The sequence below is a fragment of the Lampetra planeri genome, chromosome 18 (genome assembly GCF_965212315.1).
Source record: "Lampetra planeri chromosome 18, kcLamPlan1.2.h2, whole genome shotgun sequence".
NCBI lineage: Eukaryota > Metazoa > Chordata > Hyperoartia > Petromyzontiformes > Petromyzontidae > Lampetra > Lampetra planeri.
The window spans coordinates 10,987,753-11,002,472 of NC_136124.1; the positions used below are offsets into that span (position 1 = coordinate 10,987,753).

The 14,720-nt window shown below is 44.5% G+C and overlaps 1 protein-coding gene across 2 annotated transcripts; it reads right to left on the reverse strand.

Moving 5' to 3' along the window:
- Window positions 1–238: 238 nt before the first annotated feature.
- Window positions 239–13,948, reverse strand: LOC144723644 (protein lin-52 homolog). Of its 2 annotated transcripts, none has more exons than XM_078602531.1 (6): window positions 13,865–13,948; window positions 11,831–11,899; window positions 10,300–10,337; window positions 9,424–9,490; window positions 6,994–7,077; window positions 239–3,204 (listed from the first exon to the last, which is right to left on the reverse strand). In XM_078602531.1, the coding sequence occupies exons 1-6, from the start codon at window positions 13,881–13,883 to the stop codon at window positions 3,149–3,151; spliced, it is 333 nt and encodes a 110-aa protein (XP_078458657.1). In that variant the 5' UTR covers window positions 13,884–13,948; the 3' UTR covers window positions 239–3,148. The 2 variants fall into 2 exon arrangements, with proteins under 2 accessions (XP_078458657.1, XP_078458658.1); XM_078602532.1 differs by lacking the exon at window positions 13,865–13,948 and adding an exon at window positions 13,570–13,857.
- Between the last annotated feature and the right edge of the window lie 772 nt (window positions 13,949–14,720).

Below are 14,720 nucleotides of genomic sequence, written 5' to 3' on the forward strand. Positions count from 1 at the left end.
GCATAATTTAACGCAGTAAAATACAATTGTATGTATCCGATGCAGGATCTACGATTTTCCTGTACTTTTTTTCCACGATGATACAATACTAATATGTAATGCACATGTCCAAGCCTTTGTCAAGCCACTACTGACTGAGGGCCTCCCCACACCGTGTGGGTCGTTGGGGTTATTAGACCACACTGCACGGCAACGTTGCATCTATACTCTGACACTATTTCAAACAAGACCTGTAATGTTGGTTCAAATGCATTTTTATTTCATTTTCAAACAAGCAGACGGGTATGAATATTTACAGCTTCAATTGATAAAACGGCTCTCACGGACAAACTGCTTGACCACATCCTCGAATCGTTCATTCACGCGAGCACAGCGGTGTCACCTCTTAACCATACCGAATCCCAATCAGGTTTTTCTCTTTATTTGCCAAGGACACGCTGCTCCTGACCAGCTGCAATTATTCTTACACTGGCTTGTTTATCGGTTGGATTGCCATCTAACCTATAAAACACCTTGTTGCTTTGTAACACGGGAACGCGGGGAGCATTGGTCGATGAAGCCGTGTGTGGCCGATAAGACTAACTGAAGTCAAAACCAATCCCGGGTAGCTTTGTTGATAAAGTTGCTCCTGGAAAACATGAATGTTCAAGCCTACAGGGCCAAGGTTTTCAATGCCCCATCAGCAATTTCACAATAACCTGCTTCTCTCATTGTACAGTAGAAAGCGTACATATACCCTAGAGGTGAGGCTTGTTGACCTGTCAGCTTCTGAAGGCACACTCACAATGACCATGCTGTTTGCCTGACTGCGCATTGCTGGGTGTATGAACACGCAACCTGGATTCTAAAGAACAGCTTCTGGGCCCAAGAAAGCGGGCACTCGGTCACACTCGAGCGAGTGCCACTCACGCCTCATCGATATTGTGTTGCTGAGGCTCAGAGGCAGTGGAGCCGTGCAGCAACGGACGATTGCCACACGAGAAGCCGGACTTTTGTTTCTGAAGGGTCGGCAGGTTGTTGACTGCCGTTGAGCTGTTGGCATACCCATTTATACAACTTCATTATTCCGACACTGTGCTTCTCCACCGCGCCTCCTTCCCCAATTGCATTTCAATTGTGCTGCACGCCGAGAGCTGTCCACTTGGAACTCTTACGGCGAGTCACGTCGGAGAACGCCTTGTGTGTCGCTGAACTACTTCTGAAAACCCTTCGGTCGACTTCTATGCACACGCTATACGTCCCTAAAAAGAGTGCTCGTATCAAGGCAATGGCATTTGATGTTATTTAACTCTCGAAGCTGCTGTAATCCGAAGAAAAAAACTAATCATTAGGTTATTTTGTGCATTCAATGGCGACTAGCACCATGCCCATACACTCGATACACTTGAGAACACGGTTATCATCACACAAGTGACTGCCTGGATTTGAATCAACGATCGAGGCAGTACTGGTTAAGTGTTCTCAAAATCGCATTAGCCCACTGAACTATCTGACCACCTCATCGTTTCTAAGAAAAAATATTTCGTAACAAACGTTCCACACTGTAGAATGCCACGCACGGCAGGTGGTGTGGGTGTAGATTACTATGAGATCTAATGAATTTCCATCATTAGGGGCAATCGGGACAGTTCAACCGTAATATATTACTGCCCGCACAAATTGTGCTTGGTCTGCTGCATTGGGAACAACACTCCTCACAAACTAGAGCCCATCGTATAACAAGTTAGGAAAAAAATCATGCATACGCATGGATTATGTACTACACTTTCTAACATGCGTTTCATCTCAGAAATATTTAATTAACAGTACGAAAGCCAATGGTTAGCTGTCAGGGTAAAATATGTTGACATAGTTCCAACAAGTCAGATTAAAATACATTTGCATCTGAATAAGTTTGTGTCTCCAAGTTTTAAGCAACAAATTTTGACCAATACGGTAAGTCCAGTCTTTAATAAGTCTCTAAGAACAACACACGTTTAAAATGTACGTGTTCAAATTGGATCTTTACTAGAGTCATAGTGACCCTCTGTTATGGATGGCTGGACAGTGGACAGATAATGCATAAACTCTTTCAATCTTAGTTGGAGAGCAGTCAAGAGGAATGAGCACAGCCTGAATGCTTGTATAATGAACCCAATGTCTTCTCCTGCCAATGATAATCCTTCTTATCAACTGACAAACACACATTCAGGCCCAGGTTCAGACGACGGTACCTGGCCAACCGGGCATTTCCCAATAAGCCAGTCCCAGAGTTGGGCCATCACACACTTGACCGAAACTTAAACCTCAATTTCATAATAAGTTCTGTGCCAACTAGCTCAGTGGCCAGCACAATGATCGTTAGGTTTAACACGGCTACAGCAAATGAAGCCAACAATATCTTTACCTGAAAACTGCAACTTAATCGCAACCTCCACAGAAAGATGTTTGGGTTGAACCATTCGCGTGGTCAACAAATGGAGGGCACTTGCTACTTTAATGACGACGGTGTAACGCGTGTTCACCCAAGGGCAACGAGCCGGAAATGAAATTGACGTGTGGCACCAGTCATTTTCATAAAGACTGTTTTTACATAATCTGTTTTCATGCGAGTGTATGACACTCAATAAGCAGACCGGCTTTCCCAACTTGTAACGTCAGTGTCGGGTGGTGTAATCACAAGTGTATGACACTCACAATGCGACCAGCACTCCCAGCTTGGAAATGCCGATAGATTGATATAAGCATTACGCATACGAGGCTCGATAAGGGTTTTTTTCCCCCAGCTTGTTAATGCCCGTGGAATAGGTGAACGTGTAGCATGCATGATGACTGAAACTCATTGAATGTAATGGCTTGGCCAGCTTGCTGTGTTGAATCTGGGACTATGGTAAATGCAGGTGTTAAAGGCTCTATAGACCAATCGGCTTGCATGGATTGTTTTGATGAGTTTCCAGGATCATTAGACATCCTCGGAGGTGGCTACGTTTTTAAAACAAAATCTACTTTTATTGTGGAGCACAGACGTGGCACTGAGTAGCCAGGCACGCCATAGCTTTTCCTAACTTTCCAAGCATGCTTTTGTTATCGTGATGGTATATTGTATTAAAAAAAGAGTCGCGTGGATTTCTAATGGCCTTCATTGCCACCTGTTGACAGAATGATTAAGTCACTTCTTGGGCCGTTCCAGGATATTGAGAAACTTCCCCCGTGTCATCTCTCGCGCTGCTCGCACAAACACACAAAAAGACACAAAAGAAATACCCACGTTTAGCCTTCGCAGGCTGCTGGAGCGGGTGCTGTTAATGATCATCACAGACACTTAAGCATTATTGCAGGCACAAGCTCACCAGATCTGTCAATTGTCAGACACACAGCCGGCTCAGCGGTTTTTTTTTTGCTGCGCTTTGAGATGGGCTTTAACAACAACAGATCGATCTCAGTAATCTCCCAACGCAGTGCCACGTAGGGTCAATGGACATTAGTGATTGCTTTGCTTTGTTCATCAGGGCTCAGTTGGTCTCCATCCACAGCTCCCTCAACTCCTTACCTGCATCTATCAGCCCCATTCAACCTCGACAGTTAACCCCACTGACCAAAAAGGAGACGAAAGAGTTGTGCTCACTTATCTGAACACAGGAAAATCACAATATTTCCATTGGCCCCGTGACATAAACAACCAACTGTGGCCCCCAAAGTAGGTTTGTGTAAGAACTACTTTTTCCCCCCTCTACATTTAAGAGATATACAGAGGTGAGATATTTTCTGTATTTTTTTTATCCATGTGTGAGATCAAGCTACTGAAACGAATCCTGTTATCCTGTATTGATGATAACTTTGGCGAGTTTTGGCAATAATAAGCAGCAATAAAATATAACACCGTAAAATGTTGATATGTCATTATCTTTATGTATTTGTTTCTTCCAACAGTCAGCAAGCTGGCGCTGGACATTGTATAACTATGCCATACATATATCAGCAAATCTCTTTGAGTTACAGGACTCATTTTGAGGAGCCATCCCTGCTTGGGATAATGTAATCATTTTCCTGTTTGCATTTTTTGCTTGAGAAGATATTGGAATGCCTGGAGAAAAGCCACAGTTACAATGGAAGAACACTAACACTCCACATCCAGACCAGACATCTACCTAAAAAACTAAAACTACTATTTTTATTTTACCAGGTAATGCCCACTGAGCTAAATCGTTCTTTTTCAGAAGCAATCTGGCCACAAATGATAGCCCAATGAAGTGGCTTATTGTATGGAAATTCATAGCAGCCAAATACTCTAAAAGTATGTTTCTAAATGTGGAGGGGAAAACCAGAGGACCCGGAGAAATATTCACACTACCACGGGGAGAACTCCAGATATACAGGCGTCAGCATCGGGATCAAACCCACAACCTCCTTACTCACAACCTCCTGTATACCAGGCGAGGTGGGTAAGATCTTTGCACTGTGCTGCCCCTGCTGTGCTCCCTCATTTAAGCACCAACCTTTTGGCTTTTACAAAAAAATATAACATTATTCGTTGGCAGTGGTGCACATGCACAAATAGCAATAACTCAACACATTCTTCAATACCCCTGCCCTAAAAGGAAAACATAATCAGTAACATTTTGGGGAATGACCCTTATTCATTGCCCAGAATGTTTAGGGCAGTCACACTGACAAAGGTGTTTAGTTTTTGTTGGCTTGTAGGCTGCAAGTCTCATGCGCGAGGACGTTCCATTTGTAAATGATCCACCACCCCAACCTGTTGTGACTTTCTAACCCGCCCCTACTGGAGACACTGTAATACATCACCACCACCACCACACCTGCTGAGAATGTTAAGCACATACCACCTCCTTCAATCTCTATACTAAAGGATGTTTACTCCTTTATGTTGTTGGGAAGGCCTTGGTCACTGTATCAGTAGTATCAGTAGTTCCGTACACTAACCACGACACTGCCGCCTCCTGGCTATGATGCACAACATCACACGGCAAGTAATTATCATGCCATTTAACCATGAAAGGCTCACAGTCTTTCAAGGCTTTTTCAAGGGAGTCATGCATTAGGATGTTTGGCAAATGTCCTGCTTGTGTGAGAAAAGTGAAGTACCCAGAGAAAACCCACCCAGTACACAAGGTTTTAACACAAGAGAGGTCTGTGTAGGCAACACTAAAACTAAACTATAACCTATTTTTTATTTTACCAGGTAAGGCCCATTGAGCTAGATAGCTATTTTTTCAGAAGCGACCTGGCGATAAATGATGGCTAAAGGAAGTGGCTTACCACGTGGAAATTTATTGCAGCCAAATACTCTACACACGTTTCTAAATGTGGAGGGAAAACCGGAGGACCTGGAGAAAAATCCACGCGACCACGGGGAGAACATGCAAACTCCAAAAATATACAGCAGGCGTCAGGGTCGGGATCGAACCCCTGACCTCCTGTATACCAGGTGAGGTGGTTAACATCTCGCCACCACGGTGCCCCTACTTCGTGCACTCACGCCTTTAAGCCACCTTGCAGCCTAGCAAGTTTGGGATTTTTGCCTCGAAAGCATTTGATTACAAGCGTGTGCCACTCTATGAACAAGGCCTGAGCCTCCCCTAGCTTGACTTGGCCTAAAATAGGTAACTGGGGCTCTAGTAGTGTGGTTAAGAACATGAGAAATAACAGAGATAAAGGTAGCTGGACATGCAGTGGCTACTGTATCACGTTCCTCTACATTGTCATTCCAATCTCAACACATGCTTGCCAATCAAGGGGTAAGAGTGCCTTGATTAAATGCGTTATTCACACTCATGATGACATGGGTAGAATCACGAGTGTAAGAACTGTTACGATAGTTTTTTTTTTAATTAGTTCATGAAAACTTTGCAGCCTGTTTATGATACTTGTGCCAAACGCATTCATAAATGAAATCGTGACCTCAAACAGCAAGGTTTTAATCGTGGAAGGAGTAAATTGTTAAGCCCCTTACGTGCCTCATGGATTGGTTGGGTAAAAGGCTGTTAGTGAGCATCTGTTCAGGCTGGCATGGCGCCCAAGGTAGCGTGCCCAGCACCACACTGCCTGTTTCACCAGTCATGATGTTTACACACAGCACCAAGTAACTAATTGAAGGCTCAGCTGATCTAGAAGAGGCTCAGGAATGGTTCAGATATACATCGCCGACGTTGGCTCCGAGAGCCTCTGTGGTTCTTTGGGTAAAGTCAAGTAGAAAATTAAATCAAATAATAACAGAATAAGACGTATCGGTTGCAACACAAGCAACCATCATCAGGTAAGAATGAATGATAAAACACAGACACGGAAACAACACAGGCAGACACACATGCAGAGATAGACACACACAAAGACAACACACCAAGACAAACACTTCTTAATTTGACTAAATTTGCTTTCTCAAACTTTCGATTTTCTTGCTCTAAACCAGCGGTCGGGAACCTATGGCTCGCGAGCCATATATGGCTCTTCTGGTGACGGCATATGGCTCCCAGACAATTTTGAGTTGAAAAAAAAATAAAAAAATCAGTTTGGAACTGATTTTTAAATACTTGTGATATTGCTTAATAATACTGTGTCATTTTAAAGTAAACAGAAGTTAGTTTTGAAGATAAATTTCACGGGTCACGGGGCCTCAACGCCTGCATGAAGCTCAACCTCATCACGTATGAACCAGACTACAAGGCCATCAGCAAAACCATGCAACACCAAAAGTCGCATTAAAAGTAAGACATATTTAATTTATTATACGTTAAAAATACTATATGGCTCTCAATGCAATATATTTAGAAATATTTGGCTTTTATGGCTCTCCCAGTCAAAAAGGTTCCCGACCCCTGCTCTAAACCATTCTCTCCTCCAGCCACTGTGGTCCGGAATTCCACCCTGCTCCACTCATTTATCCTCCGCAGTCCTCTCTCTGCCCCGGCCCCTCCCCCCCTCTCTCTATTTAAGGCCTCGGCACAGAGTCGGTGTCCTTCTGTTTGGCTCCGAGAGGTTAAATGCAGCGCTTACACTCGTCGAGGCCCAGCTGGTAGGCCAGGTTCTGCAGACCTCGCACCTTCTCCATGAGGTTGGCCATGGTGAGACTCCCAAACTCTGCAGACATAAACAGGGCCACACAGGTGAGCAGCTGCCAGCAGCTGCCCGGTAGCACGGGGCTCAAGGCGACAGGTTGCCGAAGAGGTAATTATAAAAATACTTTTGGTTTATATAGCGTCATTCATGCGAATAGCGTCTCATAACGCCGTACGTTAATTATATGCAAGGACCACAATCGCATTTGCAGCCACTACCAAGGAAATTAAAAACCCTACTAGCAAACAAAATAAAAAATGAATAAACAAATTAAGAAATGGCGCAAAAACAAAAAAGCACAAACAACTAATAAAGTAATTACAACTAAAAAAGTAATTACAACAAAGAAGTGCGCAGAGAACGTTGACTCGTGGGAGCGTACGTGAGACAGCGCAAAGCAACCGTCTAAAATCCTTCCGCTTGTTCCTTCCTTGAGATGCGGGCATTCAGCTGCTCCACCAAGGCTAAGCTATAGTGTTAGAGTACAGGTGATGGTGGTCGAGGCGTTTGAAATAATTTAGCCAGTTACTAAAATAGATTTTACGTGGTTATGATTCAGAGGAATTGGTAAAGTCACGTAGGTAGAAAAAAACAAAAGAAAACACGACGTTTCGGTCGCAACACAACACAAGCGTTCGCCTTCAGGTGAGAAAATTATCTGCTGTTGTGGCTTTATATAGGCACAGGAGGGGGGGAAGGGGGGGGAGTTTTGTCGAGTCGTGGCTGCAGGAGTTCACGGGGGAGAGGGTTTGTATCGTGCAGGGACGGGTGGGGGCTGGCACAGGGAGGAGAGGGTTTGTGGCGTGCAGGGACGAGAAATTAGCATGTCAATGAGCTTGAATAAGTAACCGAAAACCAAGACGACATGGGTGGGTGAGTGTTGGTTCTGCCGTTTTTCAAATCCGCTATATGTTCGCGAACCCGGTCTGAGACATGTCCAACACCTTGGTGGTGGCAGATTATTGTTTCAACGCTGTGGGCACACGTGACATTGTTTTCTCCGAGACCAAGGTCCTCTGCAAACCCTTGGGCTACCATCAGAGATTTGTTCATGGAGCCATCCAGATATACAAACACAGACAAAACTTTAATCGAGAAGATGGATTCAGATTGAGCAATCATTGTAAGGACATGATAAACCACGTCAAGTTTTAACTGCTATGATTTTCACTCACCCACCCGTGTCGTTTTGGTTTCCGGTTACTAATTCAAGCTCATTGACATGCTAATTTCTCCAGCCCCACCCGTCCCTGCACGATACAAACCCTCCTCCCCTCTCCCCCGTGAACTCCTGCAGCCAAGACTCGACAAAACTCCTCCCCCCCCTTCCCCCCCCTCCCGTGCCAATATAAAGCCACAGCAGCAGATAATTTTCTCACTTTAAGACGGACGCTTGTGTTGCGACCAAAACGTCGTGTTTTCTTTTGTTATTATTTCAATCTATGTGACTTTACCGAAAGAACCAGACAGTATCCGTTAATTTCCCTGAATCCTCTATTTAATAATGCTACACAATTATAAGAAAACATTCCATTTAAAATGTAAATGCTATATTCCTCGGAGCACCACTTACTTCTAGATTTGAAGCTTTCGTGACTGCAATGATTCATATTCTCAGGTTTTTTCGGTAAAGTCACGTAGGTAAAACATTAAAAGTAATGAAAGTAAAATAAAATAAAACAAAATTATTTTTGTTTTGTTTTATTTTACTTTCATTACTTTTAATGTTTTACCTACGTGACTTTACCGAAAAAACCTGAGAATAAGCACCACTTACCTCCCGCATTCTGGGTTTATAGTTTAACAAATCAACAGAATCTTGAAGCATTTAAAAAAAGACTTAGTCCCTAATGTCTGTGTTTGTAGAAACCACATTTCTGCTCTCAACAAACACGCAAGTCAGTAAATTTGCACATTTGAAGATTTTTTTCGCCCATTTCCAAATATCAACAGAAACAGCCCATCCAACAACAAATAAAAAAAACCTCTACATTTCTGGCCTCTATGTGCTGTTATTGTGCCGTGTGATGGTTACCTATGATATAATCTTTCCTTTTAAAGCCACAGTTTTATTAACAAATGTGTTGCATTCTTTTTATCTGTGCTTGTACACCACTTACCAATGCACGAGTATCTCTAAATAATTTGCTTAGCGCATGAAACAGGCCCTTAACACAAATTTAAATGAGCAATATTGGTTCAGGCAAAGGGTGGCATTATTATGGAGGGGCACGGCTCGTAATTTATGAAATACCGCAGTGATCGATGACTGGCTGTTATTCATGACCAATAGTCCTTGTTAGCTGCGGGCTGTGGACATTAAGACGCACGGCACGAAAACTAACGCGCATTGCAATCCCAGGTCACCTTGCAGCATGTCCAGGTCGTCCTTCTCGAGGTCAGCCATCCATTTCGGAGGGGAACTTGCGATGGGCTGCACTCGTCCACGTAAGCATGCACACACATCCAACAAGAGGCACTTTTGCCGATCACGCAGGCCTGATCGCAAACCCCACAAAATTTGTTTTCTAAACTTAGATCTTTTAGAAATTCCTTCCACGATTTTGTGTTTAGTTTGCTGTCCTTCCCCCGCATCTCCGATTAGCATGGTTGGCTACATACGGTGCGAAAGGTCAACATACACACATACGCCGCACACAGCTTGGCCGGCCAATGTGTGCCGCTCGTCAACCCAACCACGTCTTCCTATAATACACGCAGTTCTCACTTACGGTCTTCTGCCAGACAAAAGGCAATGTAGGCAATTCTGAAATTAAATGTTTACAAACTTCCACGTGTTGTCAAATGCATTTCAAATTGTAGGTGTTTTTTTAATCTGTGGATTGAAACTCAAATGTCACCACTCAGAACAAGCATCTCCAATGGCAGCGCTGAGCCAGAGGAGTAAACTCCACATTTCATTGGAAGGGATCAGCTTATCCATGGGACAACCATTGTGATCTTTCCACCGAGGCAATAACTTCATCAGCCTCAGACTGATGAGAGTCCGAGCCAACCCTTGACCGAGATTTGAACTCCTTACCTCGTTTTTAAGTGAACATCTTTAACCACAGCGCCGCCTGGCTGAATGATGCAGTTGTAACTCAGGAAAACTATAACTGCTCTGAATAAGGACCATCACCTAACATGTGAAATTAACACATACGTAGTAAATGTTTATGATGTAATGATGATGGTGCCGAGGTGTTATTTCTTTTTCCTTTACTGAGAACTCATACTTACGCTTTTAAACGAAGCCGCAAACTCCGCCACACCAGGAACTAAAGGGTTAGGTACACACGCACAGCCACGCACGTACATGAGCACACACACAACCACGTATGAATGCAACACCAAGACAAAGATCCCCCCTATAGCCTTTAACAAAATGGTGGGCAAGTGCTGTTAGCGAGCAACTATTAAGGCAGGCATGGGACACGATGGGGTGAGTGGCCAGCACCACGCACGGCCACATCTGTCTCCCCAATGCTGATGCTTACACACCGCAGCAGGTTCTCATTTCAGGCTGAGTTGATCTCAGGGAGACTCAGGACCGGTTAATATATTCGTCACTGATATTGGTTGTGAGCAGGAATCGAACTCGGGTCACCAGATTCTTAGTGCAGCACGCTAACCAAGACACGACCGCTCCACACAATATGAATGCAACACCACACACACAATTGGGATCTACGGATGAAGTGTGCATTACAAATACCAATTGTTATTACAAGAGGACACATGAGCAGAAGCACAAACACACGTACACCATTCAATACAAGCACACAAAACGCATGCACAGAAGCAGCCACATGAGCACACAAGGGGACAAACGCGCACGTGCACACACACACGTACGCATATACATATATGCACGCTCAAACATCAACACACACATCCAAGTATACATAAACTAGTACAAAGACCCTCTGTAAAGCCTTAACAGACTGTTGGGGCAAGTACTGTTAGCGAGCACCTATGAAGGCTACCGGCACACAAGGAGGTGGGTGGCTAACATCACGCCCAGCCGCCTTTGTCTCCCTCATGGCGATGTTTACACACTGTATTAGGTACTCATTTGAGGCTGAGTCGACCTAGGGAATGCCCAGGACCAGTTTAGATAATCTTTACTGGTGTTGACCGTGAGCGGGAATCTAACTCGGGTCACCGGGTTCGTAGTGCAGTGCACGGACCGCTACACTACCGCTCCCCACAAGTATACATACATAAGCACACGTAAATGTCGACATAATTATATGCACACAAAAGCACACGTACAACAAAATTACAGATGAACGGAAACACATACGCACACAGAAAACACAAGCAAGTACACAGAGTGGCAGTGTGATTGCACACTTGCTCATTGCACAATCCCCCTCCCCAGCAGTTGTAAACTGCACAGACGTCCGAGAACCATGGCAACTGTGGCGTCCAAGTGTGAATGTGGAAACCTCCACAACACAAGCGGCACCACTTCACAGCTGTCAAGCCATACGGTTTAGCGGTATTCTTGTACAAAAAAATTGAGTTTTCAGGTCAATACAGCGTACAGCTATTTAAATGCGGGCAATTTTTTTGTCTATTTGTTTGTGTTTCTCCCTTGTGATTGGGCTTTGTAGGATGAATGTTGAGATTTATAAGGGTACGGGGTGACCAATAAGGTCTGAATTGGTCTGTAATAAGGTAGGGCACTGATAAGGAGTTGACAGGTATGCCACTTCTTTAGTTCTCTTGAGAGCTTGGCACGTGCGCGTCTTTGTGTTTGCCTTACTCTGCTCTGGCCACAGCTCTGGAGATGACCTGTCCAGCTTCTCGAAACTCAACAGCGATTGTTCCATGTCTGCGAAGACACACACACATGCGACACACGAAACATGAAAAGCAACATACTGTATCAATGTGCCCAAACAATAACGTTTTTAATCAGTGCGTATTATCTGCTTTGATATACGGACCACATCCGTGGATATGAAATAGGAAAACGCAGAAATGCTTGTGCAAAGATATAACGGAGAGGAACCTGCTTGGAATTACACGAAGACAGAGAAACATGTATTAGAGAATATAAACTTGTGAAAGACGTAACGTTGACCGTCAAGAAAACAATCGGAATATGCATTTATAAGGGAAGAATCCGATGAGCTATAAAGCTCTTTTTCACAGATGAGCTTGGGCAGGATATGAGACTTGAAGGGTCGGTGGGGTGGTCGAAACTAAACAACGGAGTTGCAGCCAAGGCAGAGAATGCACTTTGAGGGAACATACACCGCAGAGACAGAGCGATGAAATCAACTCGTGTGCAGGTGCTTGATGGATTAAACTTCGCAGGCCCGTGAGAGATGGTGACGGCCTGGGCAGGCTTTCATCCAACAGTGGACTGACCATGGCTGGCTGATGATTTTTAAAGTTGGAGACTTACATTTGTCTCAAATGAAGTCACGTGAGCACATTATATAATAATTGCCAAGCGTGGTCATTGAAATACATTCCAGTAATGTGGTGGCTTGGGAGGTAGAATTGGTGGATGATGCAGAGAAGCAGCGTGCACTAGACTAAAAATAGAAATGACTCGTGTAGAATTCAATATGCCAGGTACGTTTATCAAGTGGGCCAGGTATGTTCATTTGCGAAATGCAGTTTTAATGTTGTGTTGAACTTCTTTCGCACCGTACGTCGCCAACCGTCTTAATCGGAGGTGTGAGGGGATGGATAACAAGACTAAACACAAAAAGCAGCCTTAAAGCAATGAGTTTTCAATCGAGATTACTTAAAGATGCATAACTCCCAGTGGTTTCCTAATATGCGAAGAGCGTTCCAGACGGCCGCAGGAGCACATCCCATAGCGCCTTTGTCCGATGGCTTTCCCCTTTTTTCTGGCAACAAAACTGAAACCTTTTTACAAGGATTCATGTCTGCATTAACCACAATACTTGCAGTCGAAATGCAAACAAAACACACTATGATAATAGATGCATTGTCCTTGAAACTGATTGGTTTCTCGCAGAGAAAGCCAAAAACAAAAGCCCTCTTGGAGGGGTCGATCCGAGGCCTTTCCTCGAGCCGGCAGGCAAATTGCGGAGCGCCTCTCCCCTTCAACTCACCACGGCAAAATTGCGCAAAAACTAAAAAAAAATTCTAGATTTGAAGCTTTCGTGACTGCAAGGATTCATACTCTTAGGTTTTTTCGGCAAAGTCACGTAGGTAAAAATAAATAAAAATAGAAAAGAAATTAGAAATAAAATAATTGTATTTCTATTACTTTTATTATTTCTTTTTATTACTTAATTTTACCTACGTGACTTTACCGAAAAAACAAAAAAAAGTTTGCGCGAAACCTGGCTGGCATCAGAACAAACACGGCAAGCAGCGCGATGTTCACCGCAGGGGAGAAATCGATCCGTATTGGAACCACAGCACCGCGAGTCGAGTCTGACCCGAGGGGTCACGGGGTCACTGACCGCTCGGTCGCAAATCCGTGAGACGGCGGCACGCCGTGCGTGACAGAGTTACCTCGAAACCAAAGCCGTCCGCTTCACTAATTAAGCCATCATTGGGTCGTCAATTGCAGCTTGTTGTTGGCGCACAAAGTCCCGCGCCCCCTGCCTTGAACCGACACGCCGCCGTTCAGAATTAAACAACACAAAACAAAACCGGCGCTTATAGTTCGGCCGCCGCCACTGGTGGCGTGGTAAACGCGCGGTCGTGGACGATCGAGAGATCGAGCGAAGGAGCGAGGGAGCGATCGAGGCACCGCGGCGGGGCCGAGGCCGCCTCGCAGCGGCGCCGGCGCCAATTTGGAATTTACCCGCACTCGAGGCCGCCATCTTGAACAGCGGAGCCACGTGACGCGACGGCGAAGACACGCCTACTCAATACCTATCCAGTGTGGGGTTTACAACAACCCTACTGCCTATCCAGTGTAGAGTTTACAATAATCATACCGCTTATCCAGTGTGGGGTTTACAATAATCCTAACGCCTATCCATTGTGGGGTTTACAATAGCCTCCCACTGCCTATCGGGTGTAAGGTTTGCAATAATCCCACTGCCTATCCAGTGTGGGGTTTACAATAATCCTGCCGCCTATCCAGTGTGGGGTTTACAATAGCCTCACACTGCCTATCCAGTGTGGGGTTTGCAATAATCCCACTGCCTATCCAGTGTGGGGTTTACAATAATCCTACGACCTATCCAGTGTGGGGTTTACAATAGCCTCACACTACCTATCCAGTGTGGGGTTTACAATAGTCCCCACTGCCTATCCAGTGTGGGGTTTGCAATAGCCCCACTGATTATGTAATACAGGCGTGTCTCGCTTAACGAGCGAGATACGTTCCGCGAAAATTTCTCGGGAAGCAAAACCATGTTAAACGATCACCGTTTTTTTTCCACTGACTCCCACGTTAGAAACTCAGTTATGTTTCAGCCACAAAATATTCAACTTTTGAAAAACTTGATTAACGTGAGAAAAAAATGTTAAAATAAAGAAAACATAAAATGTAATACCACACGAAGAATCATATCGCTTCCAAGTGCCTGGCATTTGTTGTTTGAAGGGTATTGGATGTTATTGGGTGGAGGGAGCAGCAGGGGCCGTGCAGGACCGCTGGTTCAAATATCACTCAACACTGATGTTAGCCCTGGCTCTGAATCAAACCAGGG